Source organism: Leptosomus discolor, chromosome 1 (genome assembly GCF_034619465.1).
Source record: "Leptosomus discolor isolate bLepDis1 chromosome 1, bLepDis1.hap2, whole genome shotgun sequence".
Lineage (NCBI taxonomy): Eukaryota > Metazoa > Chordata > Aves > Leptosomiformes > Leptosomidae > Leptosomus > Leptosomus discolor.
Genome location: NC_141391.1, coordinates 67,587,154 through 67,611,050, shown reverse-complemented (window position 1 = coordinate 67,611,050; position 23,897 = coordinate 67,587,154). Strand labels below are relative to the sequence as shown.

At 39.7% G+C, this 23,897-nt stretch overlaps 1 protein-coding gene across 1 annotated transcript in view; it reads right to left on the bottom strand.

Annotated features, from left to right (window-relative positions):
• The window catches only part of SLC9D1 (solute carrier family 9 member D1), a 30,908-nt gene extending 10,253 nt beyond the window's left edge, over window positions 1-20,655 (bottom strand). The window contains exons 1-8 of the mRNA XM_009957776.2: window positions 20,175-20,655; window positions 15,388-15,567; window positions 11,705-11,896; window positions 9,485-9,613; window positions 7,523-7,615; window positions 6,151-6,337; window positions 5,093-5,210; window positions 4,364-4,559 (exon numbers count right to left, since the gene is read on the bottom strand). Coding sequence (XP_009956078.2) covers window positions 4,364-4,559; window positions 5,093-5,210; window positions 6,151-6,337; window positions 7,523-7,615; window positions 9,485-9,613; window positions 11,705-11,896; window positions 15,388-15,567; window positions 20,175-20,621 — 1,542 coding nt within the window. The 5' untranslated portion in view covers window positions 20,622-20,655. The remainder of the gene's footprint in view (window positions 1-4,363; window positions 4,560-5,092; window positions 5,211-6,150; window positions 6,338-7,522; window positions 7,616-9,484; window positions 9,614-11,704; window positions 11,897-15,387; window positions 15,568-20,174) is intronic.
• Between the last annotated feature and the right edge of the window lie 3,242 nt (window positions 20,656-23,897).

The window sequence follows — 23,897 nt, the reverse complement described above, 5'->3', positions numbered from 1 at the left end:
AGTGGGTGAAAGGGCAGGAAAAGAACCAAAACCTACATTATTTTCTTAACCCCATCCCCCCTCGTCCAGTCTGTTCTTCAGATTTATACAGAGACTCCGTTTACTATTCCCATCCTGGTCTCTGCTTGTCCAACAATATTACTGACAAGCGGATACTTTTCTTCGACTAAATCTGTAGCATCAGGGTTTATTATATATCATGTGTGGGCCCGCATGCCTGGAGAGAGTTTGTTTTACTGGCAGGAAGGCATTCTCAGCAAAATTTCTTATATAAGCAAAACTTGGAAAGTATTTTGCATTTAGTATTCCCATTCTGCTTGCATAATTTGTAATGTTTTGTCTTTACCAAACAGGGGTCTAACAATTACTAATCCCTGGCCTCTGCACTGTCCTTTTCTTCACTCCTATATTACGGAAAGCTTTTTCAGTCAAAAATAAATTAAAAGTTTTGCCAATTTACATGTTTTTCCCCAGTATGATTTAGTTTTTATTTGTTTTCAGAGGTCCTATTTTACTCTAACTCAGGAAGGATTGCTTTGTTTTCACTAGAACATTGGATTTTTACATTCAAATGTTCTACCATAGCAATAAATAGAAATAAACGTTACTGCTGTAACATGTTCCAGCTGAATTTCAACCATTTGTTCAGCAGTTGTTTTGCCTACATTCTCAATAATGTGTATCTTATTGCCACTGTTTAATCATCATAGAAGCTTAATGAATATGGTAAGCCCATAGAATAAAAGAAATCCCTGATGGAAATAAATGTATTAGAATTTCAGGCTTTAATAACTTAAATCTGCCCAAGAGTAAAGAGGTGAATTCTAAGCTTGCATTTTAAGGAAGCAAAGCCTTAATAGAAATGGAAACAATTTTTAGTGAGCCTTGTAAAAACTCCATCTCAACTGTATTTTATTAAATAATTAACTAGAATATTTGAGATTACAATTCTTCCTTAATCTTCTCCTTTTAATTGATGGAAAAGAATTCATAAGCAGGTTATGAGCCATTGAGAAGTACTCCAGGCAAACAAGGAATGACATTCCTAATACACTGCAGGAAAAAGTATGTACTTTTTCATATATAAAGTACTGCAATAACATAGCTATATTTTCTTTTCATCTTTTTGGTATATAAAGCAAGCTGCCAATTTCCCTCTGTTTGCTGCCATCATCCCAGGTCAACCATAAGGCAGTCAAACTGGAAGGCACTATTTTTTTCCCTCCCCTATATGTATGCACAGTCTTATAAACATGTAAATTAACTGCTATTCTTCTTGTCAGGTCAGGCTTTATTTTTTTCCAATTCTTTAATAACATTCAGCAACTTAGTTTCAAAACATAACAAAACTGACACTTGTCTTGCAGATATCTAATACAGCAATTCATTATCAGGATAGTGTTTAAAACAAGTTTCCTTGTAATGTTTCTGTACATACAGAACATGAAAAAGCAACACTACACCAGTGAACACTCTGGCTGACTTACAACATGTTCTTCAGCTCATTGTGGTATATACCTCAACCTCAAAGTACCACTTCGGCCATCGATCCTAAATGGTCATATTTAAAACCATAAGCTAGATTTGCTCCTTATGTTGCGATTCAGGAGAACAGTTCCCCACTTTTAAAAACACAAAAAGCAGCATCTGCATAACTCAAAGCTTGAGAAGGAGTTGCTGAAAGTGTAGTAATGATCTACCGAACCTTCATTACTGATGACAAGGTACATGATCGACAGATGCACAACTGTGTCTCAAAGTCAGCTAGACTTCTATAGGATTGGCACTTGACATAATCCCCGTGCCCGATCTGCCTACCTAGTTGAGAAGAATTTCAGTTACTTCTGAGAACATGTGGGAACAGAAAGAGCTATCTTAAGCTCCAAATCATGGTAAAATATCTCGTATTTGAGATTTGCTGCATCTCTTTTACTCTAAGCCAGTTTATCAAGAAGAGATGTATTTAAGATCCTGTTTCAGATGTAATGAGTTGCGGTGTTATCCAAGTGAGCCAAGCAGTTCAGAAATGCCCAAAAGTCACTTCCATACAGAAAGTTCCTCAACTGACAGGATAATCTTTCCATCAAAATTGCTTACTCACTCTGCAGTATAGGAACCTCTTCTGTCCTATCCTCCCTCTTGTTTTCCCATATAGAATTTGCCCTTATTGGTAGGGAAATGGCAATTCTTCTTTAATTAGTCATCTGAGATTTTCACACACAGGAAACAAGTAAAATAAATTAAGTTTCTGTATAATGCGCATTCCATGTGCTACTGTTACAGAAGAACCCGAATACAGGACAAACTTAGGTGGACCCCAGGAATCATCAAAACACTGAAGCATGTAACAAGTAACTGTATGCATGAAGCAGGAATACCGTATCATTCCTACCCTCTTTGTCATGTATTGGAAAGGATGTGGCCTGCAGCGCAATTCGTGTGCTAGACAGAGAGTTAAAATATTTTGTTTAAAAATGTCTCTCAAGTTTTCTAAATGGAGTCGCAGAGTCATCTTTGGTTAAGGCCACTAAAATATGCGCTCTTGTATTCCTCCCTCTACAAATTCACAAGCTTTTTTTTTTTTTTTTTTTTTTTTTTTTTTTTTTTTTTTTTTACAATTACACCAGTGTAGTACATTCTGTGTTGCAAGTAACTGTACAAACTCCATCAATATTTAGGCTTGGTTTTCCAAGGAGAAGGATCTTTGCAGGAGCATGACAGTTTAATTGTTTTCCTGCTTAGCATCCAAAAACCTTAATGTTTCCTTTTCAAACATATGCAACATTTTTTCAAATTAGATTGCCATCCCCCATCCTATGTTTTTGTTCCAGACATAGTAGGGCATCTATACCAATTAAAATTTGTTTTCCAGGAGATTTGTTTGTTAAGCTGTTCAAATGGACAACCAAATACTTTTGTTTTGGTTTGGTTTTCCTTTTCTTTTTTTTTTTTTTTTAAGTCTTTGTGCTCAAATCACAACTTGTAGCATTACTGTAACGAATGTATCAGTGTCAGTGAGTATCAAGCATCTCAACTGGTTTACTGAGGTTACATGCAATATCTTTTGTACTGATCTCTTTGATACCTTATTTGTCAACTTTAAAAGGAAAATTTTTTTCATTTAAAGTACAGAAAATATTTGCTCCTTGACAAATGCTTCCCATGTTGAAGTAGCATTCTGGTTTTGCAGTAAGAATCCAACACACACAAACATATTCTCCCTCAGGTTTGTATACACACAACTATTATGTAAAGTCATGTAGACAAACTCCTTGTACATTTGATCTGCTATTTGGGCACAACATGCCCAATTCAATGAGATCAGTCTATGCAGGCCTTCTTTTTAATGAAAATAAGCCTGCTTCTAGGTATCATAATATTTTATGCAACTTTTATGGTTTGGTTGTTATTTTTTATTGAGGTTGTTCTACAAATGTTATGTCTGCTTATTAGAAAGTAAAAAGGAGAAACTAGTTTTATTCCTTCTCTTATTAAATAACACATTTGGAATATGAATATCTGTTTATAGGGATGGAAGTTTTAACCTGTACAATAGAAATCAAGAAATTGTAAAGCTATGCTCTCACTAACTTTTTTCTTGACCTTCTTCCTGAAGGAGTTCAGCTTTCTCTGTTGGACCTGTAATAATTAAGCAAATACCCCTAGAAAAAAGGGCACACGCATAGGAACTTTTTGGGACATTTTTTTCTCAGAAATTATTAGAGGACAGAACTATCTGCACATCCAGGATAATGAAGTTTCAAACCCACAACGTTATCAGCTACTGTCACATTCTGCTCTCCAGCAGAACAGTTTTTCAGAGGGTTGAAACATGAGATGGAAACAAATAGAAGGAAGATTCAGAAGACAGTGAACCAAACCCAAAAGGGCTACCAAAATCTATGAACTTTAAGCCATTTCTCCACTTTCTCAACTTCATCTCAAACTGTTCATCTCCCACAGAAGAAGAAAATTATTTTATAATAAAAACCATGTTGAGAATTTGCTATTGAAAAGAAACTTGTGAGCAAATGTCACAATCGGCTGATATCTCAAAACACATCCTAAATTATTTTCAAATGCATGAAGTAGCCCAAAATTAAAACTGGAATCTTCAGCTGGTTGTACTGAGAGTTACCAGCAGAAGTTCAGATGATTTGCATTCAAAATTTTCTCTCTTCTTACTCATCTATGCTGTAATGCATGAATCATTTGTGCATTTGTGGTTTGTTTTAAAACATTTTAAATCCAAATAATTAACTACAGAGGTACATGGATATGCAATAACAGTAAGTGGCTTTTGTGATACTGATGCAGTGAACTACCACGTATATCAAAAAGGTTTATTAATTTAAAAGATTACCGTTAACATAAGGAAGATGAACGCAGTTATTCCTAGAATGAGGATTTCTTTATTCCCTTTGCTTTCCGCATGCAACTTGCGATAATACGGTCCTATGAGATAAGTCTTTATAACAAGACATATAAGAAAAACGGCAGCCAGAGAAAAGAGAATTTGGCCAATCAGTATCAGTATTCTCAGTATTTCCTTGAAAATGCTGGAAGAGAAGAACAAACAAAACATTTCTTTCAAGTGCTCTCATGCCTCCCAACCAGTTCCCCTTAAGTGAAAAGATCTAATTCCACAGATGTTCAAAACTGAGTAGCTACAGTAAGATATTTAGATACATTAGTAAACAAAACAAATACGAAATCTGCTGAGTGCCCAGCAGTCTCTTTTATAGCCTAGAATTTACTTCCATGTTGATTCAAAAAGATTTCTCTTGATTGATCTTCAAGGTAAACCATCAGGCTCAATAATACTATCCCATAGTCTTTGACAAAAGCATGTCTTGAGGGAATAAAGTAACTGAAGAAATTAACTTGGTTTTTACAATAACAAACTTCTCACTACAAATTTTAAGTACTGGACAGGACTAAGGCAGCTAGAGCAGAAAGAATATCCTCATACAACATGACAAATACAAATAGTAAAGCGAACTCACAGAACAGAGTGCATATTTGTCACGGGACTGGCATTAACTGTAGTGCTCTCGTATTCATATTTGCAATCTACATACTAATTTTTTACCTGGAATATGTGCTCACTCCTGCTTGAATAAGTGTAGGCATGACAGCTATAAATAAGCCAAGCTGCACATCCTGCATCACCAACATGCCAAGTAGTACGCTACTGTAGTCAATATCCCCTGTACACCAACAAAGCAGTCATGGAAACATTCATCAGAATCTATGAATGCTTGCAGTGCTCAGAAATCTAGAAATGTCTCAATCAAATGCAGGCTAAGTACAGTTCTCAATGGGGTGAGGTCATTCAAAGCATTCTGTTTGTTTTTATTTTCCCAACCAGTAAGTAAATTAAAAAATATATAAAGATATATATTAAAAATATAAATAAAATATTCATACGAAGCTTCTGTTACACAATAAAAATACAGATGTTGCTTAGCAGTTAAGCACTTACTGGATGAAAACATACAGCCTTTAGAATAACAGACACAGGTAAGAGCCAGCATGTGTAAAATAAACACTTTGAATTTAGACATCAGAATATGAGTATTCTAGGGGGTGGGGAGAAATTCAATGCAGTATGTATGAGGGAGACTTAAGCGGAAGAAAGCAGGATGGCAAAACTTTTGAAAGGAAATGTTTTAAAGTCTTTGAGAAGCTAGCAATATGGCACTTGAAGGTACTAATTTGAAGAGCTGGTAGCTATGAAAGACTACCTGAGCTGGTCTTAGTTTGCTGAAGAAGGATGCGAGTTATTTAAGTTGGCTTTTCTGCCCTGGTGACAGACTGGCAGTCGTGGTCTAACCTGATAACCTCTTTAAAAAGCACAAGGATTCCAGACTGTCAGTGAAGTCAATTCTTATCATGGAGAGCACTAATTGGGCTACACTGCCTTTCTCCAAAGAGGCCTGGCTATGTAACAAGCAGGTACACATCATAAAAAGAATACACTCAACACTGGCTTGTGTTAAAGGAAGATGATCACTTGCAAAGCAAACTTAACAGTGGTTTTTGTTTTGTTTCATTTTTTAACTAGTTTCTCTCATAATATTACAAAGTCAACTTCTTTCAAATTCGATTGTAGATGCTACGGTAGTCCCTATTTAAAATCATACTTACCTTCTTTATCGCCTCGAACACTACCTGCAAGAAATCTTGACACCAATGGCGTGCTTGATAAAGATAAACAAGTGGAAATGAAGACACTTTGTGTTGGTCTAATTTGGAGCAAGTGTCCCCATAGTAAACCAAAGGCAATCATCAGAACCGTCATGTAGCAGGGTCCTTGCAAAGATATTTTCCATACCTTGGGAAGAAAACAAGTTCTTACGATAAAGTCTAATAACACTTTGCTCACTGATAAGTTACAATTATTTTCAGTACAAATAAGCAGTTAAAGATGCACGATTTGGGCCTGCAGTGCTGGGCCACAGAAGTAACAGGCTGTTATCCTATGCGTCCCAAAACTCTGAAGTTATTAAGCCTAGCGGATAATACTCTATGCCAGAAGGCTTATTACCAGAAATTAGGTAAACTTCCCAGAGCTTATAGACAATTTAAGGGCCAAAGGTCCAGTATGGGTTGAAATACATTGAAATCAAATGGAAGACCAGTTATTTGTTGTGATTCCAGGGTGGGGAAAAAAATGGGAGCGGCAAAGATGACCATCATCAAGACCAGCAGCCCACTCCACAGTAGTGAGCACACAATTCTGAAGTAACAGTTTACATACTAGCGTTTAGGAACTCTTGAATTACTGATTTTTATCTTTGACTTTCGATGGACTAGAAATAGCAGATTAAGCTGAATGCTCAGAAATTTTAGCACATTTAAATTAAAGCTTTTATAATCTTCTGAACTCACAACCATCAGTTTAGGAACAAATCACACAATGCAACGCTTTACATACATGCAGTCTTTCCATATTTTGCAGCAGTATTTTCCACTATTAAAATTCTAGCTGGTTTATTAACTTTTTTTTTTATTAAGACCAAAAGAAACTTGTACCTTTTTACTGAATCCTGATGGCCACATCATGTAATACTCCAGACTGCGCTAACATACTTGCAGAATCAGTTTATTAGCCAGTACGGCATGTATCATCAATTCAGTATGCAGTACTTAACAAACTTATTTTTTTTATAACAGGACTGGCAAACATCACTGGACACTCCATAACAGCAACTGCATGTTACTGCATGTTAAAATAAAGCAGAGATGGATTGCCGTAAATTGTGTGAGATTTTTCTAGTAATCAAGCTCTCTTACTAAAATGAAGAGGAATAGCAAAAGGTTTTTTTGGAGACACCAAATAAATAATGTATTCTGTTCTTTCCAAAGAGTTAAAGAAGCAAACTTCCTATTTGTCTTTTCAAAAATGTATAAAGTTATACCAGTATATTATAGCGAGAATGTAAAAATCTTAAATAAAACCGATAACTTAAACATTAGCAATTAAATCCTGTAATGTAGAGGTATTATACCAAAATACCTTTCTTAATCTTTCAGGAGAAAATTCCAGACCAACTAGAAAGAGAGTGAAGAACACACCAAACTCTCCTAACGTCTCCACCTGTACAATAGACTTTTAAAAAAATAAGACAAAAATCAGTGCACAGCAGTCTACTTACTATACAAATTATAAGTCCACTTACAAAACAAATGGTTTCTCATTATGTTTCCGTAGGTAGTTCACTTTTGCTGGCCATATGACATCAGAAGTTCCCTCAGCACCTTTAGGGTTCAAACACTTTTCCCATCACCTGTCTGCTACTAGATAATGTGGTTGCGTGGTGCTGGTCACCCAAAACACACACGTGCGTTGATCTAGGTAAGCTTGCTTGCTTGTTGAAAACAAACAGGTGATGTTTTATGCATATGCTATTAACCCCCCAAGGCCTGCATTCCAGAAGTTACTTCTGGCTAGTTATTTTATTGGTCTATTGGTATAATCACTCTGCTAGACTGTTCTTCTCTCCATCCTACAGACTCCATGCATCCACCTCTCAGACCAGTTCAACTACCCGCCTTTCCACTTCAGAGAGAAGGGTGCAACAGCAAGAAAAGTGGTTTTCTTCCTTGTGACAGCAGAAAAACCTAACATTTCCTTTCTATGTATTTACAGTCCAGAGCAGAAGAGGACAGGGTCTACCATCAATCATAGGCAAGTGGAGATGGAAACTATCTTCCCTGCCAGATTAGAGTCTGCCTGCCTCCTCAGTTCCTCCAACATTCAACTCTTTTTGTGAAATACAGAAGGCACAAAATGAGAGAGTACACACAAGAGACCAAATCAACATGAACATTATCCAGATGAGTAACGTTTAATCACAGCTCCACAAGAAACAGGCAGCTCACTAAGAAACCGTCCTAAAGAAACCTCTCTCACGTCTGTTCTGACCACATCATCTTCCTCAGTGTAAGTCTCTGAACATTCATTGCTGAATCTCTTTCTAATGCCAAGCTTACAAACTTGTTTCTCAGTCTAAGTGGTCAAGTTTTCCAGACCTTCTCAACCCAGAAGCTACGTACGACACAAAGGTTATTATTTAATCTCAATTTTAGAATACGAAAATGTGAAAGTGTAGTATTTGTAGCCTTCTCTTCCAACATGAGATCGACAAAATCCTACAATTTCTACTCCTCCCTACTTACTTTAGAGCTCAACAGTCATTTTCAACAAAAGTCCACATAAGAGCAGAGGTTGCAAAGACAGTAAGTTCCAAGCAGTTACGTGGATATCAGTGTAATACACATGTGTAACTTAACCGGACGTTACCATGCAACCTTAACATGTGTTCTGTTTTGCCTGCTGGCTAAACAATCTGTTAATGCACAGCAGACCACTAATCAAAACATGTGCAATGTCTAGCCAACTGCAGCCCGCGGTTTCACATGAGCTAGTAATCAAGGTACACGTGATGGAGCTAAAAAGGTTCAAGAGACTTCAGGAATGTGGGCATGGGGCTGGAAAAGAACTAGGGTGATGGGGACGGATGAAATAGCTACGGAGATGCAAAATAACTCTCTAGGAAGCCAAGCTATGCTACTTGGGGAACTACTTGTTTTAAGTACTTCCTCCACTGCCAACATTTACTTTTTGCAAGTTTCTGAGTATTCGATGTCATTTAAATTATTTGGCTGTCAAATATGATGCTTTATAATTAGAGACGAAAAGAAAAGGAAAAAAAACAACAAACAAAAACCCCACAACACACAACCTTCAGCTTTTACTTTCAACAATTGCTTATGTCATGACTACGTAGGAGAAAAAAATTGAAAACAAAGTGATTCAAAGACATAAAATGTTAAGGCTGTATTTTGCAAAGATTCAGGTTTGGGGATTATGTTTTTATACATACATTTGAGCTTGGCAATACCATATTCTTTTAAAACTACTTTTAAAGATTTCAACAACCAATTAAATCAGTCAAGAAGCAACTTGCACACTTACCTTGATGCTATTTAGTCCCGATGGTCCTAAGAGTACTCCACAAATGATGTACCCAAACATGGTTGGCAATCCTATTGTTGTGCACAGCCAGCCACACGGCAAAGACAACATTCCTATTGTCACAATATCCTAAATAAGTGATTTACAAATGTGTTAATACAAAGGACACGCGAATTTGTGATGAAATTAAAGACTATTATCTTTCAAAAGAAAATAGCATTGTGAAATTAAATGTAGAATACTGCATGTAAAAAGAAAACACAACTTCAGCAAACTAACCTGAACACATTGTTGTAGTTGTAAGCACTGCAGTTTTCAAGATGAAGCAGATGAGGTAGTGACCTTAAGTAATTGGTAGCTTTGGGGACTTTTGATCAATTTATTAAATATTTTAAATACATTATAGGAAGTTGACAGTTTCCTGAGGAATTGTGGGAGGAGTGACACTTTGCATTAAAACAAAATGGTAAAACAGAACCATTTTGGTTTTGTTGTTAAAAAAACTTTAAAATAAAATCCTAATCCAGTTACTCTTCATGAAGCATAAGTACAATAAAAAACCATATCTTTGTATTTTCCAGCATCCCTCTTTTCATCACAAGACATAAATAGGTAAAGTCTCTCTAGTGACAACATGCAACACTCATCAGGCACAGCAGTAGCTTGCTTTAGCACTGTGCAGTCAGAGAGAAGGGATGGTGCCCAAAGGTACAAGTTAAATCAAATAAGAACAGAGAGGATTCATGCAGCATCACGATCAGTCTTGTGAAAACTATACTAGGAGTAGGGAACACATTGGCCAGATCACCAGTAGACGGGGGAATCATGAATGCTACGGTAACTTTAGAGGGACAAATCACAGAATCACATGGAATCACAGAGTGGTTGAGTTTGGAAGGGACCTCTGGAGATCACCTAGTCCAACCCCCCCCCGCTAAAGCAGGATCACCTACAGCAGGTCGCAGAGGGCTGCATCCAGGCGGGTTTTGAATATCTCCAGAGAAGGAGACCCATCAACCTCCCCGGGCAGCCTGTTTCAGCGCTTTGTCACTCTTAGTGTAAAGAAGTTTTTCCTCATGTTGAGGCAGAACTTCCTGTGCTCCAGTTTGTGCCCGTTGCCCCTTGTCCTGTCACTGGGCACCACCAAAAAGAGCCTGGGCCCATTCTCTTGGCACCCAGCCTTTAGATACTTATAAGTGTTGATAAGGTCCCCTCTCGGTCTTCTCTTCTTCAGCCTAAAGAGCCCCAGGTCTCTCAGCCTTCCTTCATAAGAGAGATGCTCCAGTCCTCTAATCATCTTCATAGCCCTCCACTGGAGTCTCTCCAGTAGTTCCTTGTCTCTCTTGAACTGGGGGCCCCAGAACTGGACACAGTACTCCAGATGTGGCCTCAGCAGGGCAGAGTAGAGGGGAAGAAGAACCTCCCTCGACCTGCTGGCCACACTCCTCTTAATGCACCCCAGGATACACTGGCTTCTTGGCCATAAGGGCACATTGTTGTCTCATGGTCAACTTGCTGTCCACCAGGACTCCCAGGTCCTTCTCTGCAGCGTTGATCTCCAGTAGGTCAGCCCCCAACCTGTACTGGTGCATGGGGTTATTCCTCCCTGAGTGCAGGACCCTAGACTTGCCCTTGTTGAACCTCATTATGTTCCTCTCCACCCCACTCCCTAGTCAGTCCAGATCTCACTGAATGGCAGCACAGCCTTCTGGTGTATCAGCCACTCCTCCCAGTTTTGTATCGTCAGCAAGCTTGCTGAGGGTGCACTCTGTTCCTTCATCCAGGTCACTGACGAATATGTTGAATAAGACCAGACCCGGTACAGACTCCTGGGGAACACCATTAGCCACAGGCCTCCAGCTGGACTCAGCACCACTGATCACAACCCTCTGAGCTCTGTCCTTCAGCCAGTTCTCAATCCACCTCACTGTCCACTCGTCTATCCCACACTTCCTAAGCTTCTCTATGAGGACGTGGCAGAAGACAGTGTCAAAAGCTTTGCTAAAGTCGAGGTGAACATCCACTGCTCTCCCCTCATCCACCCGCCAGTCATGCCATCACATGCATTTTACTTTCACAAAAGTTGTTGGTCAGGCAAGATTTTCCCTTCATGAATCCATGCTGAAACTACATTCAATCCAACGAAGCAGTACTGGCATACAAACCAGTGGGACTAAATCTTACCAAAATGAAAGACAAGAACATCTCTAAAATTATTACCTTTATGAAATGATGATCAGCACGAGGAATAGTTGAATCTCTGGGTTTGGTAAGGATGTACTGATTGTTCTGGGAATCAATAAGCATACTAAGACCTAAGTCATCCTCTACTTCTCTTTTTGAAGCATTGCTTTTGGAGTTAGCCTCATCTTCTTCCACCCTTAAAACCGCTTCAAAGTTTACACCTCTTACCTGTAAGAAAAAGAAAGCAAATTAAAAAAAAAGGGGGGGGGGGGGGGGGATGGGTGTCAATGACAATGAAGTATACAGTAAAAAGGGAAAGACTATCAACTGTGCTTGAAGTTGCTCCAGAATTTCAGAATTTGTTGACACTGACTAAAAATACTGCAGTTTCTTCTTCGAGAAGTCTTTCAGTCTGTTTATCAAAACTTGATGTCCATAATTAAAGGCTAGAATTTCCTTTACATTTTAAAAATGAGGGGTTTTCCAGGCCTCTTTAGCCAAGTCATCCAACCGAAAAATACAAAGACAGGGTTTCAAAGCTGTAAAACTCCAATTTGGTATTTTCAATTGCATTTAATCTGAAATTTTTTTTTAAAAAAAAAGCTTTATCACATTTAGAATATAAAAGGTTGGATTGAAATGTAACATTTTTTTCCCTTGAACAAAAACAATTAGAGATTACAAAGTGATACTCAGTTCACAAAAATCTGAAACGACGACTGCATTCCAAGTCAAGAAAAAGTCACTGTCCTGTAAATCTGAAGGAGAGAGGATAAGAACTGTTTCTACCTAGCTCTGTCTTCAGTGCCTGTAATCACAAAGAGAAGACACTAGGATGATTTCATTATTCATGGTATTTTAAATAATGTAGATTTTAACAATATTCAGAAACAAATAAGGTTGTTACTTCTTTTAGACTCCAGTAAAGAGAGCAGGCTGCTGTCATTCCAATGACTGACTACAAAACACTCAACTTTTCTAGATTGCTGTATCTTGCCCAAGCAACTACCCAATTTAATGAAGGAATGCATCCACATAAGCCACCTATAAAATAGCCTCCTATTTTTCTTGCTGATTCCCCAGCATGTTCCCCCAAACTGTTCAGATAAATATTGCATTTTCAATGTTTAATACTTAACCTGCAATTTTAATCCTTTCTTCTACTCCTTACATATGTGCGTGTATCATTAAATAACAACTTTTATTGTGGGAATAAGCTCTTGCCCTAGTTTTGTACATCATGCAACATGATGGGCCTCTAAAGAATTGAAAGTCACTATGAATCAGACAAATTTTGAAGAATGAAACAAATTATGACGTTTGCAGAATTATTTAGGAGCAGAAAATAGCAGCTTCGAGCATCCAGATTTTTAGCTGTTGCAGTGAGAGACTGACAACCATTTTCTTTTTATGCACTATGAAAGCGGTCTTTTCACCCTTTTTGGATCAAAACTTGTCTTTTTATATATATATTCTGCCTTTACTTCCCTAAGCTCCCCACTTACCAGGCTACTTTGCATTCCAGAATGAGGTGTCCATTACCAGGTCTAAGAGACCAAACCATGTTTTCATATTTTCCGCTGATGGGAGAAAGCAGGAGCAGCTGCATGCCACGCACATGCAAACTATTCTGACAGTATTGGAGCAAAGAAGAAAGGCTTCCCTACAGTCAGCAAACATGAAGAACTGTTTCTAATCAGAATACAAAGTAAGTGCCCAATCCTACTGGGTTTCTGTCATCTTTGCTCCTGACCCCCTCTCCAACATCCTCATTGCTACTCCAGGGATACTAAAACAGAGCTTAGAGTTACTTGTTAAATGTTGGCTCTGCAATATAAAACATACTTTACACTGACTTCCACACTGGAATTATTTCACTGTTCAGTGCAGTGTCCCTGTCTTGCAAACAACTATTATTTTGCCTAAAACCCAAAATCCTAATAAGCCAACATCTGTTCTAGTATCTTCTTGGGAATTTCATGTTATGACATCAGCAATAGTGTTCACTAAGCAAAATTATCTTATAAAACATATAAGCAGTGAAGCATCTACTTTGGCATTCCAGAACTCCAAATTCATACCAAGTTTGTTACATGTTCCTTTGCACTTGGTAGCTTGTGTGTCTGGAATATAACCAAACTTCTCTGTATCAAAATTAAAAATGTATCAAAGATCATATAAAAGAAATGCAATTGGATAAATACCTTCCTCATCTAGTGGAGTTCACAGTCTAGGTCAGAAACAGTGTTAAGAAAAAAGGGAAGGTGTTTACAAGATTAAGAAAATTATGAAAAATTATCTGTTTTTTTCTGTGTAATATATATAAAAAAATCATATGCTGTGTGGATATTATGGTGCATTTTTACTTTCACAAAAGAAAAGGGAACTGACAAAAGACAGACTATGCTAGAAAAGCAAAAGTAGATGGCACAGGTTCAGATGATCTTTTAAATGCTAACAAATTTGAGGAAATAATGAGAGAAAACAGTTATTTTCAGAATTGTATTTCCTAAAACAACAATTCCTGAAAGCAGGTTGTACATAACAGAATACAGCGCACAAATAGCCTTGTCTGGCATTAAGTGGGTTAGCCAAGATTCTCTTTTTTTTCTCTTCCTCCCCGAAAAAGGATGCGTGGGCATTTTGCCAATTAACAGGTGTGGCAGAAGAAACCTCGTTCCCGGTCTCTTTAAAACGTGCCGTTATACCCCAGCGGAACAGAAGAGGGCACTCCAGCTAGCTCGTCCCTTCCCGCTGTTGGTCCTGCTAGGTAGGATTCCCACTGGGTACAATTGCTGTATACAAAATAAAAAGCTGCTTTCACTTTCTTTCAGTACAAGTACAACTACAAAAAATGGCCTGGCTCTCTACTACGGAGCAACTGTTTTTCCTCCTCAGCAGAGGCTATGCTCGCCTCGGAAGTCAACCTGCAAATCAACAAAAACCTTTCAAGAGCAAAAGCCAAATAAAATTGCAACCCACATTTAGGCAAGCTGGACCAATTTAGAGAGTCAGTCTCCAAGGACAGCACAACGGGACACCAGAATAAACCGACGTACTCCCAGCTCCAAATACACACAGCCTTACCTGAGCGATACTGTCCATCATGCAACACAGAAACGGTGAACAATGCAAATAGGCTAAGGTACAAAAAGCAGAGGAAGCCAGAAGCGGAAGAAAGCAACACCACAAACACATTTCAGGTCCTTACCTTGAACAACATATCTTTTCCCAGACTGTGAAAACTAACTGCAAGGATTCTTGTCCTCCCATAACTTTCTCAACAAAATGAAAGAGAAAAAAGCGGAGACTGCACTTAACATGATAACGCCATATCCTGCAAAGTCTAAACACCACAGTCCCCACCACCGCCACTGAGATGTCATAACTCTCATGGGCTGTATCAGTGAGATGGACTACATTTGTCACTGTCAAAGCGGCAGCTGCAGGGAGGACTTTCAAATCAAAACCTCTGAAATCACTAGCAAAAAGGAGTAATTATTCCTGTTTGCTCACTCCAAAACAAGCAATCATTCTACCACTACTTTCTTCTATTGAAAGGGAAGCAAAAACAAATGTAGAGCCAAAAGATTTTGTTTTGTTTTTTTAAATAGTCACTAAAATCCCAACAACAATGTAACACAAGAGAAATACCCCTACAGCGCAAACAGCAACTCAAAAATAAATGCACGCCAATGAAAAGACCAAGTCTCACTTACAGATTTGTTGTCATCAAAGGCATGCTCTTCTATTTCTTCTTCCAATCTATCAGCTGCCTTCCTGACATCTTCTAGAATTTCATCAAGCATTGACAGGCTTTTGTTTTGATGCTGCATGTTCTTAAGGGCTTCAACCTGATGTTTTTCTGCTGCTAAGAGTTCAACGTATTCCATTTCTTCCTGTTGAAGTTTACAACACACAGATAAAGTGCTGGCCAGAACTTCAGGCAGAAAAACATTTGACATAAACGTGCACTTCTTTGACACAAAACATCTTACCAGTGGAACTGCAAACGCAATATAGACTTTATAATGGTATTTGAAGATTGCTTTCTCTTATGCCAGTTTCCATTGGGAGAAGCGGGAAAGAAAAACAACCACCAAACAAAATATTCACCAATCACGTTTGCTCCTCTGGTAAACAGCAGAGCTGCCCCAAGGTTACAATCCAGAAAATACAAGAAAGGAATTACTTTGAGGAACTCCAGGAAATTTCAAATCCAAGTAAAGTTTAGAGCTCAGTGCTTTATCAGGGAAGCTTAATAACCTTGGAAGCATAGCTTCACTAGATACAACAAACAAACAAATTGGAAGGAAAACATAATGAATCTTAATTTTATAAGCTATTTTATAAACATGGGAAGAGGTTTGTTTATGGTTTTCAAAAATTACAGTAACTGTGGAAACAGCTACAAAAAATAAAAGCAGTTGGGAGAGAGTACAGATGAGCAGTCAAGCACTCTAGCTGAGGTTCCTCTTCGTGTTTCCCAAGAAGTATTTTTCCCATCAGAAGTAAAATACTTGAATTTGTCCATCTTTTCAGTCTGGGCCTCTTAAGAACGTGCACTAATGACTTCTGAAATCCATTTCTAGGCTTCAGAAGCAAGAAAAAAAGAAATGCTGATGTGGTTTGATATGGTGTGAAAATATTTCAGTAGCTTCCGTGATAAGTTATGATGTTTCATTTTTCTTTGGATGTTCCAGGTTCAAAAAGAGAACTAGAAAAGTTTTACTTACTGATCAAGACTGGACGTAACACTCTGCCTTTTACATGGTTACTGAGACAATAACCAAACATAATACATTGTGCATTGACAGAGTATAATTAGAGGGTTTATTGGAAAAAAGATGCTTCAATCACGTGCCTATGTTCTTTTAAGGGTGCACGGGTTGAGAGAGAGCACAACTATGAATGACGAAACATACGCAATGGCAGGCTTCTTTCTTTCAGGTAGAGTCAGGATGCTGAGCATATTTAGATGAGAGAGACCCTACATCTGTTCTTTATGAGGGACAATATTATTACCAAGGGAAAAAACAGACTGGGCAAAAAACACAAGCAATCGCTAGGTCACACTGAATTCCCAGAAAACTATCCCAAATTTCTATCTCCGTTTTAGCTGCCCTGCCATACTCAGTTAGAAATTGGATAGAACATAGGTCTCTCTCAGGTTGTGTGTTTTATCTGCCCACCCCACACAGATATCTTGGATAACGTGGACATCTAAACAGTCCTAAACTCCCATGTTTAAATAACCGGAGCATCCCCTCCTGCACACATGTTTGCGGGTGGACATTTTTCCCCTTGAAACCTGCAAGGACATGCATATAATTCAATTAATTCCTTGATGCCAAGACAACAGCATGTTCAGTACAGCCTGTAACTGTGGCTTAACTGGTTTAAAATCCTGACAGTCAGATGAATACCTCTGGTTGTGATGAAACCACAGAATTGCTGACTGTTGGTGGTTAGAATTACCATAGTTACACTGGCTTGATGAAAATTATCCAGTTCCCAAAATAGCTGGAGTCAGGAAAAATGTAACTATTAATGTGTTTGGCCCAAAGTCAACTGCTTTAGTTCTTATGCAACACATAAGCAAGAGACATGGTCACTCTCATACAGCTTCAAGGAAAAACATTTCCTATCCTTTGTTCTCTGCCAGCAGACATTGCTTGAAAGATGTAAAAAACAGCCCCTGTATGAGCTACAGATTTTTTCCTCCATCAGCAACAACTTAGAATGAGAGATGGAATTGATAAGGGTTAGATTCTTTCCTCTCAAAAATGGAATAGGCTTTGGATGGAGGGAGCCAATCAGTCCTTTCTGTCAGCTGAGACAAATAGGCTGAACAGAGCTAGAGGTAAACTGCACAAAAAAATAAATAACACTAATTCGCAAGTTAACCTTTTCTAAATAGCAAGGTAGAAGAGCTCTGAAAATCTGAGTTTAATTGTAAGTTCCTTTAACTAATGAAGACAAGGGGGTTAAAGCGGCATCTCTGTTTTCACCTACAGACCAGTGTCACAGCAGTGGAGTAGGACAATCACAGAGAATGGTGTCCATGAAAAGGGCAAGCTATCTCAAACAGCCTGCTACATGTTAAGCAGAAGTGCATCACAGTACAAAACACTGGTTTTGCAACTCATGCTAGGTTTGGAGACATACAATCAGAAGGTACATAACAAACAACCTTTTAAATACGGTAATACAGATAAGGATTGTGCACTAAACAGGAGTCAGGAACACCTAGAAACACATGAGCAAAATAAAGTAAGATAAAGTAAGGCTTTGGGGCAATGCTGGTTAAGAACCCAGTGTTGCTGTTGCTCTCCACTGTTTCACGAGCGATGAAGAAAAGCACATTCAGAAGAGGATGCATCTTTGCACTAGCACAACTTGCAAGTTATTTTTTCCATCAATATCCAAGTAGTAGGCACCCAAGAAATTAGAAGCTGATAAAAAGTAGGTCAGGTTTTGTTGTGTTTTCCTGAACCTCCACACAGGTTCCTGGAGCAAAGGAAGGCAGAAGAAGCTATCTATCTTCAGAGCTTCTTCCTTCGCTCCCACCCCATGAATGATTCTGCTATACCTTTTCCCAGCAGCAGAACCAGCAGGAAATGCATCAGACATGCTTATATATCCCAATATTAAAGACTTCCAAATACTTCAACTCAACAGAAATAAAATGAAGGGAAGAGTCCAGCACCCTCTACAGTCATTTGTATTTTCCATTCAATCACTGTTTAAAGAAGGGAAAAGGTGTCTTATGAGCACACCAACAAAGTAATCATTACAGTAAAACGAAACTGGAACAAGATTGGACCTAATGTGTTTCTTCTGAAGTTAGAACAAGTCTAAAAAATGTATCCCATGTAATTTTCATCTTTCTGGCATGCATTTCCCCACTATCCTTTGTTCCACTTTATATAACAATTGTAAGGTTAGAACAACAAATATTCTATTTAAATAATCGTGTGCGTGACATAAGAAGGAAGGGTGTAAAAGATTGCTCATTCAAGTAAATATCTTGGTATGATAATAAAAAAAAGCCTACACAATCCACCTCTGCAGAAGTAAAGTTTTGACCGGACACGCATCTAAAACATACCATTATACACCCAGGTCTCCTTTTATGAGAAAAATAAGGATGGATTACTTCAGTATTTTACAGTAACTTTGCCAAGAATTAAGTAAAAGAGAAAGAAGATTCTGGATGGCTTCACTGCTGCTATTTTAAGACCTCAGAGAAAAAAAAAAAAAAAAAAAAGGTGGAAAATCAAGAAATTTTCATTACAATTGCTACCACTTCTATACAGCAGAGGCTGGTACTACCATTCAGCACCAATATCAAAGTCATATTGAGCACTTCATTGGAACACACCTACATCCAAGCTACTCCCCATACAAATCTGTCATAATTCAGTCTTTGTTTTCACTGCACAGATCACTCCAGTCTCCCAAGTCTGCATCCTAACTTCTACTTCTACCAGCCTTTCTTGCCCAACTCACTGCACACGTTTCTTGCACACAATCTCTTGCCATCTTCACCTGTTAAGATCTGCACATCTCTTACACAAATGCCCTTTTGGAGATTTCCCAGCTCAGATGCTATATGCCAATTACGGGGTTTTTTTCCCTTCTCTTGCTCTCTTGCATGAGGGCAGCCTCTTCTTTTAGAGGATAGAAGACAAAGAAAATTCTTAATATATTCCTCCAGTGGTTGAGGGGTAGAGCAAGGAAATTAGCAATTTAAATACCAAATTAATTAAATGACATTTTCTCTCAATGGGAGACTTTCAGTAGCCTGAGCACTACTAAATCCAGCAGACAGTGGCAGATTGTGCACACCCTAATGCGTCTGCATTGAACAGGAACTCAAATTTTCCATGAAGTACTTATGCTCAACTGTTACTCATCTGTGCTTTTCTTGGTAAAGTTCTCAGCCAGCTCTTTCTTTTCAAACCTGCACTTCTTAAGCTAGGAGTGCTGTATTGAGGTTAAAAATCCAGTCACCTCATATTTTGGATGTCTATTTTACCCACACCTATACAAATATGGAAATAAAAGTCAAGAAGTCATTCTGTTTAAATTGTAGATTTTGGTTGAGGAATTCTCATTTAAAGTGGAAAAAGCCAGTTAGTATTTTGCCAATTCATGGCATTATTTCCACTCTGATAATCCCACTGGCTTATCTAGTGCAACTGTGCTATGTGCACTGACTCACTTCCTGTATTCCTCTCCCTTTAACATAATATTTGCCATAGGTCTTATGATTATGCTTAGCTTTGTTTTCAAATAAGAACCATCAATTGCTAGCAAGTTTTAAGCTTCACACCAGAATTACTTCTAATTCTACTAATAAGACAAATCTTTTCATTCAAAGAACATTGCAAGTTTCTTGTAAATCCAAATTTTATTAAAATAGATTGAAACTGTGCCATAATGAAATTAAAATCACAAGTAGAATATTAATAGTCTAGTAATAAACATGGGGGAAACTAACCTTAATTGCCGCTTCTCTCAAGGCTTCCAGTCTCTGTCTGCTGCTTTCTTTCATATTTACAACATCTTTGTAATCGCCCTGTAGAGCTCTCTGGAGGCCATGGATTGCTTGAAAGACCGAGTTTTCACTTTCATTTAGCTCCTTTTGGAAAATTTCAAAGGTATGCACCTGAAAAAGCTTCTCTTCATCTGACAGTCCTGCATCCTTCTCCACTGCTCTAATAGCATTTTTTAGTTTGTTGAGAACAACGTTCTTTTGGCGAAGAAGACCAGATAGTTTTCTGCAGCTCTCCAACACCCACTGCTTTCTCTGAGAGATAACAGCTCCTTTCCCACGGTGCAGCTTTATTGCATGCTTTACTACATCCTCATGTTCTGCAGGATTTGCTAACTGGCCACAAGGCAGTGAAACCAACGTCCATAGGGAAATAAATCCAGTCGCCTTCATTCTTCACTTTTTATTGCTGTTGGGAGAAACTGATAATCCACAACTGCTCAAAGCTTTCTGCTACATGGTTTCTGCATCTCCAGTACGCATACCACACTGCAAGATAGTACCAATCAGTTATCAAACATGATAATGTTGGGCCATTACGACAATGGTCAAATAAATGTAGAAAACAAACCTAAGACTGCATCCCATGCTATGATCTTTAACAGAATGTATATGGTCTCTTTCAGTTATCAAAATCAAGCCCAAGGTTATTGAGAGATTTTTGTTTTCCCCTTGACTACTTTCTAGATATCCTCTTGTTTTAAAAACACTGACTGGAAAGCTTAGACATTTCACATGGTAGTCACCAGCACTTCTTACATGACAAAAAAGCCATTAAAAATATTAAACCAAGATGCCATAGGCTGTACTCCAACCTAGCACCAGAACTCATTATTCTTATCTATCAGTAAACCTCTTGTATTTTTTCAAACATATCCTAAAAAATTGTACCACAATCAGTTGTTATTTATATAGCCTAAGAAGCATTAACACACTCAACTATACAAAACCTAATGAAAAAAAAAATCTTAACTGAAACAGATTACGGTATAAATCAGACTTGTGAAAGAAACATTTCTACAGTAAAGAAATAACAGCAAAACTTCCTGGGCTTCTGAGCACTACTAGTTTGGATCAGAGACCTTCACTTGAAGGGCTGCATGGCCTTGAGGCCTTTTACTTCAAAACTAATTATTGATCCTCATGATTTTAAAACAGAGTGATAAGAACACTAGAAGTAAAATCAATTCATTCATAAGTTCATTTCCCAGAAACTACTTGAAGTTCTATATTTAAACTGCTGTATTTGCTTTTAACACCAAGCAGGATAGAATTTCAAAACTAAGAAAAAATTTCCTTCCCCCAGAACCTACAGAAAAATACTGACATTATTGCAAAATAACAAAGTTACATTTTATTTTAAAAAACCCCAACTGAACAAACACAAAACCCCACATACCACCAAGCTATACATAACAAGGTATTAATGTACACACAAAATACACATCTACCACTGAAGCGTGACATTCTAAAAATACACAACACACACTACATGTCAGTAGATTATCAACAGAGAATGCATTCACCTAAAACTTTAGCTGCAATCCTGATCTCTGAGACAACAGCCTTACTCAGAACCAACACATGGCTATAGTCATCTGGAAGCCACCTGCCTAAGACAGAATCTTCTTTCCCTACAATGCAGTAGCAGTCACAGTCACAAGTATCCAAGCCAGCCATCATCAATACATAGATTGGGAAGGGCAGGTGGCAAAGCACAGCCATGCATACCTTTGCTTCTAAAATGCCCTCCCATCTCTGTTTCAGAGAGAACTGAGAAAACCTGTCTGTGGGTCAGTTTATTCCTCTTCAATGCATGAAATACAAGCCAAAGTATTTAGCTACCAACAGCTGACTATGGGCTAAGGTTTAACAATATGAAAAGATAAAACATTTAAAATTAAGAACTGAAAGAATAATGAAAATAGCAAAAGCATATCTACATCACTCCAACTTCAATAAAATAATAAAGTAGAAACACTTCAGAACTTCAATAAAACTATGAGGTTTGCTATTTTTAAGAGATCAGAAAAAAATAACAATCCTCACCACTTGGCAAAATTCTAGAGTGAAACTTAAGGAAATATTTCTTCACTTATACAAAGTAATACTCTTCCTGTTTAACATGTTTGGGGGAGAGATTTTGCTGAACATGTTACAACCTACTCCTGCAAGAAAGAAGAAGATGCCTAGTGTATAGTCGAGCTTCTATTTGCAGGGAGTTGAGCAAGAGACTCTGCTGCACATCCTTCATCGTATGTCAAACCACATAACTAAATCCTGAGCAGAGATTTGTACCAGTAAGTTTACCCATTGTTGCACTGTGTAAGCTTACCACGCTTGGCTAGCAAGAACTATTTGGAAAAGTGGCACCTGGGGCAGTGCTCAAAACCTCTTAACGCAATAATGGCCTCATATAAAAATACATTAAGTGCTCCAGAGTGCAAACAGAAGAGAAAAAACCCAAACCACTACTCTCCATGCAGCAGCAAGTATCAAATTAGAGGCAACTCCTGTCGTTTGGAGTCCTTTCTAAGCCCAGTTTGTTTCCTGATGGATTGCAGCTCATCTTCCCGATCGTTCCTTCCTGAACACGACACTGTAGTACCGGATTTCATCAAGCTGATATTAGACCCTGCCTCCAACGCAAGCCCCGATCCTTCCTTCCAAAACGCTTGCGGGTCCTTCCACACCTGCCTGTTCGCCGCCACCCACCAGTTTCTCAGTCCAAGCTCCTTCTCAGCACCTGCAGGGAGGCCGAGGCGGGGGCGCCGGCCGCTGCCGTGACTTCCCGGGCGCCTCCGCCCCGGCACGCACTCACCTGAGCGCGATGGCAGCCGCAGGGCAGCTCCCGCCGCCGCCACCTCCTCCTCCTCCTCCTCTCCCCGCAGGCCGGCTTCCGGGCGGCGCCTGCCCGCACCCCTCCCTGGGGAAGACCGGGGCCTGGGGTGAGCGAAGGGGGAGAACAAGGAGAGATCAGGAGAGCGCGGGGGCGACCAGCCCCTTTCCCGCCCCCTCATGGCGGCGCAGGGCGGGAGGGAGGCGGCCGCCCGCCCGGCGCTCCCGGCAGCGGCACTCAACTTTCCGGCCCCGCGGCACTAGGGCCAAACCCTGCCGCCGCGTCCTCAACAGCCCCTACCGGCAACCGCCCAGCGCCCACCTCAGAGCGGCGGCTGCCCCGGCCGCCGAGGGGAAGGAGAGGGAGACAGCCGCCGACCCCGGGCGCCGCTCACCTGAGGGAGGGAAGGAGGGAGGCGGCACCCAGGGGAGTGCGGGAAGGCCGGGATCGCAACGCGGCGGGCACGGGGGTAATGGGAGGCGGTGTCCGCTGGCAGAAGGCGCCGGGGAGCCCCCTCCCCGTCCTTGCCAACGGCCTCTCCCGCCCCGGCAACGGCCGCCCTTCTCACCCTGCGCCGGTTACCGAGCGCCGGTGCGGCACCTTTAAGCGCAGAGTCAGACGGGAGCTGTAGTCCGAGCGCCGCCTCGCGGCGCGTTACGGGACGCGCAATAGCGGGCTCTCCCCCTCCCTCTCACACGCACGCACTCGCCCCCCCCCCCCCCCCCCCCGCCCCGCCATTCCCGCCGCTCTGCGCGGCGCACTCCGGTGCACGCCGGGAGGCGTAGTCGCAACCGCCGCCGCTCCGGCGCGCCCGAGCCCCGCGGACGTCG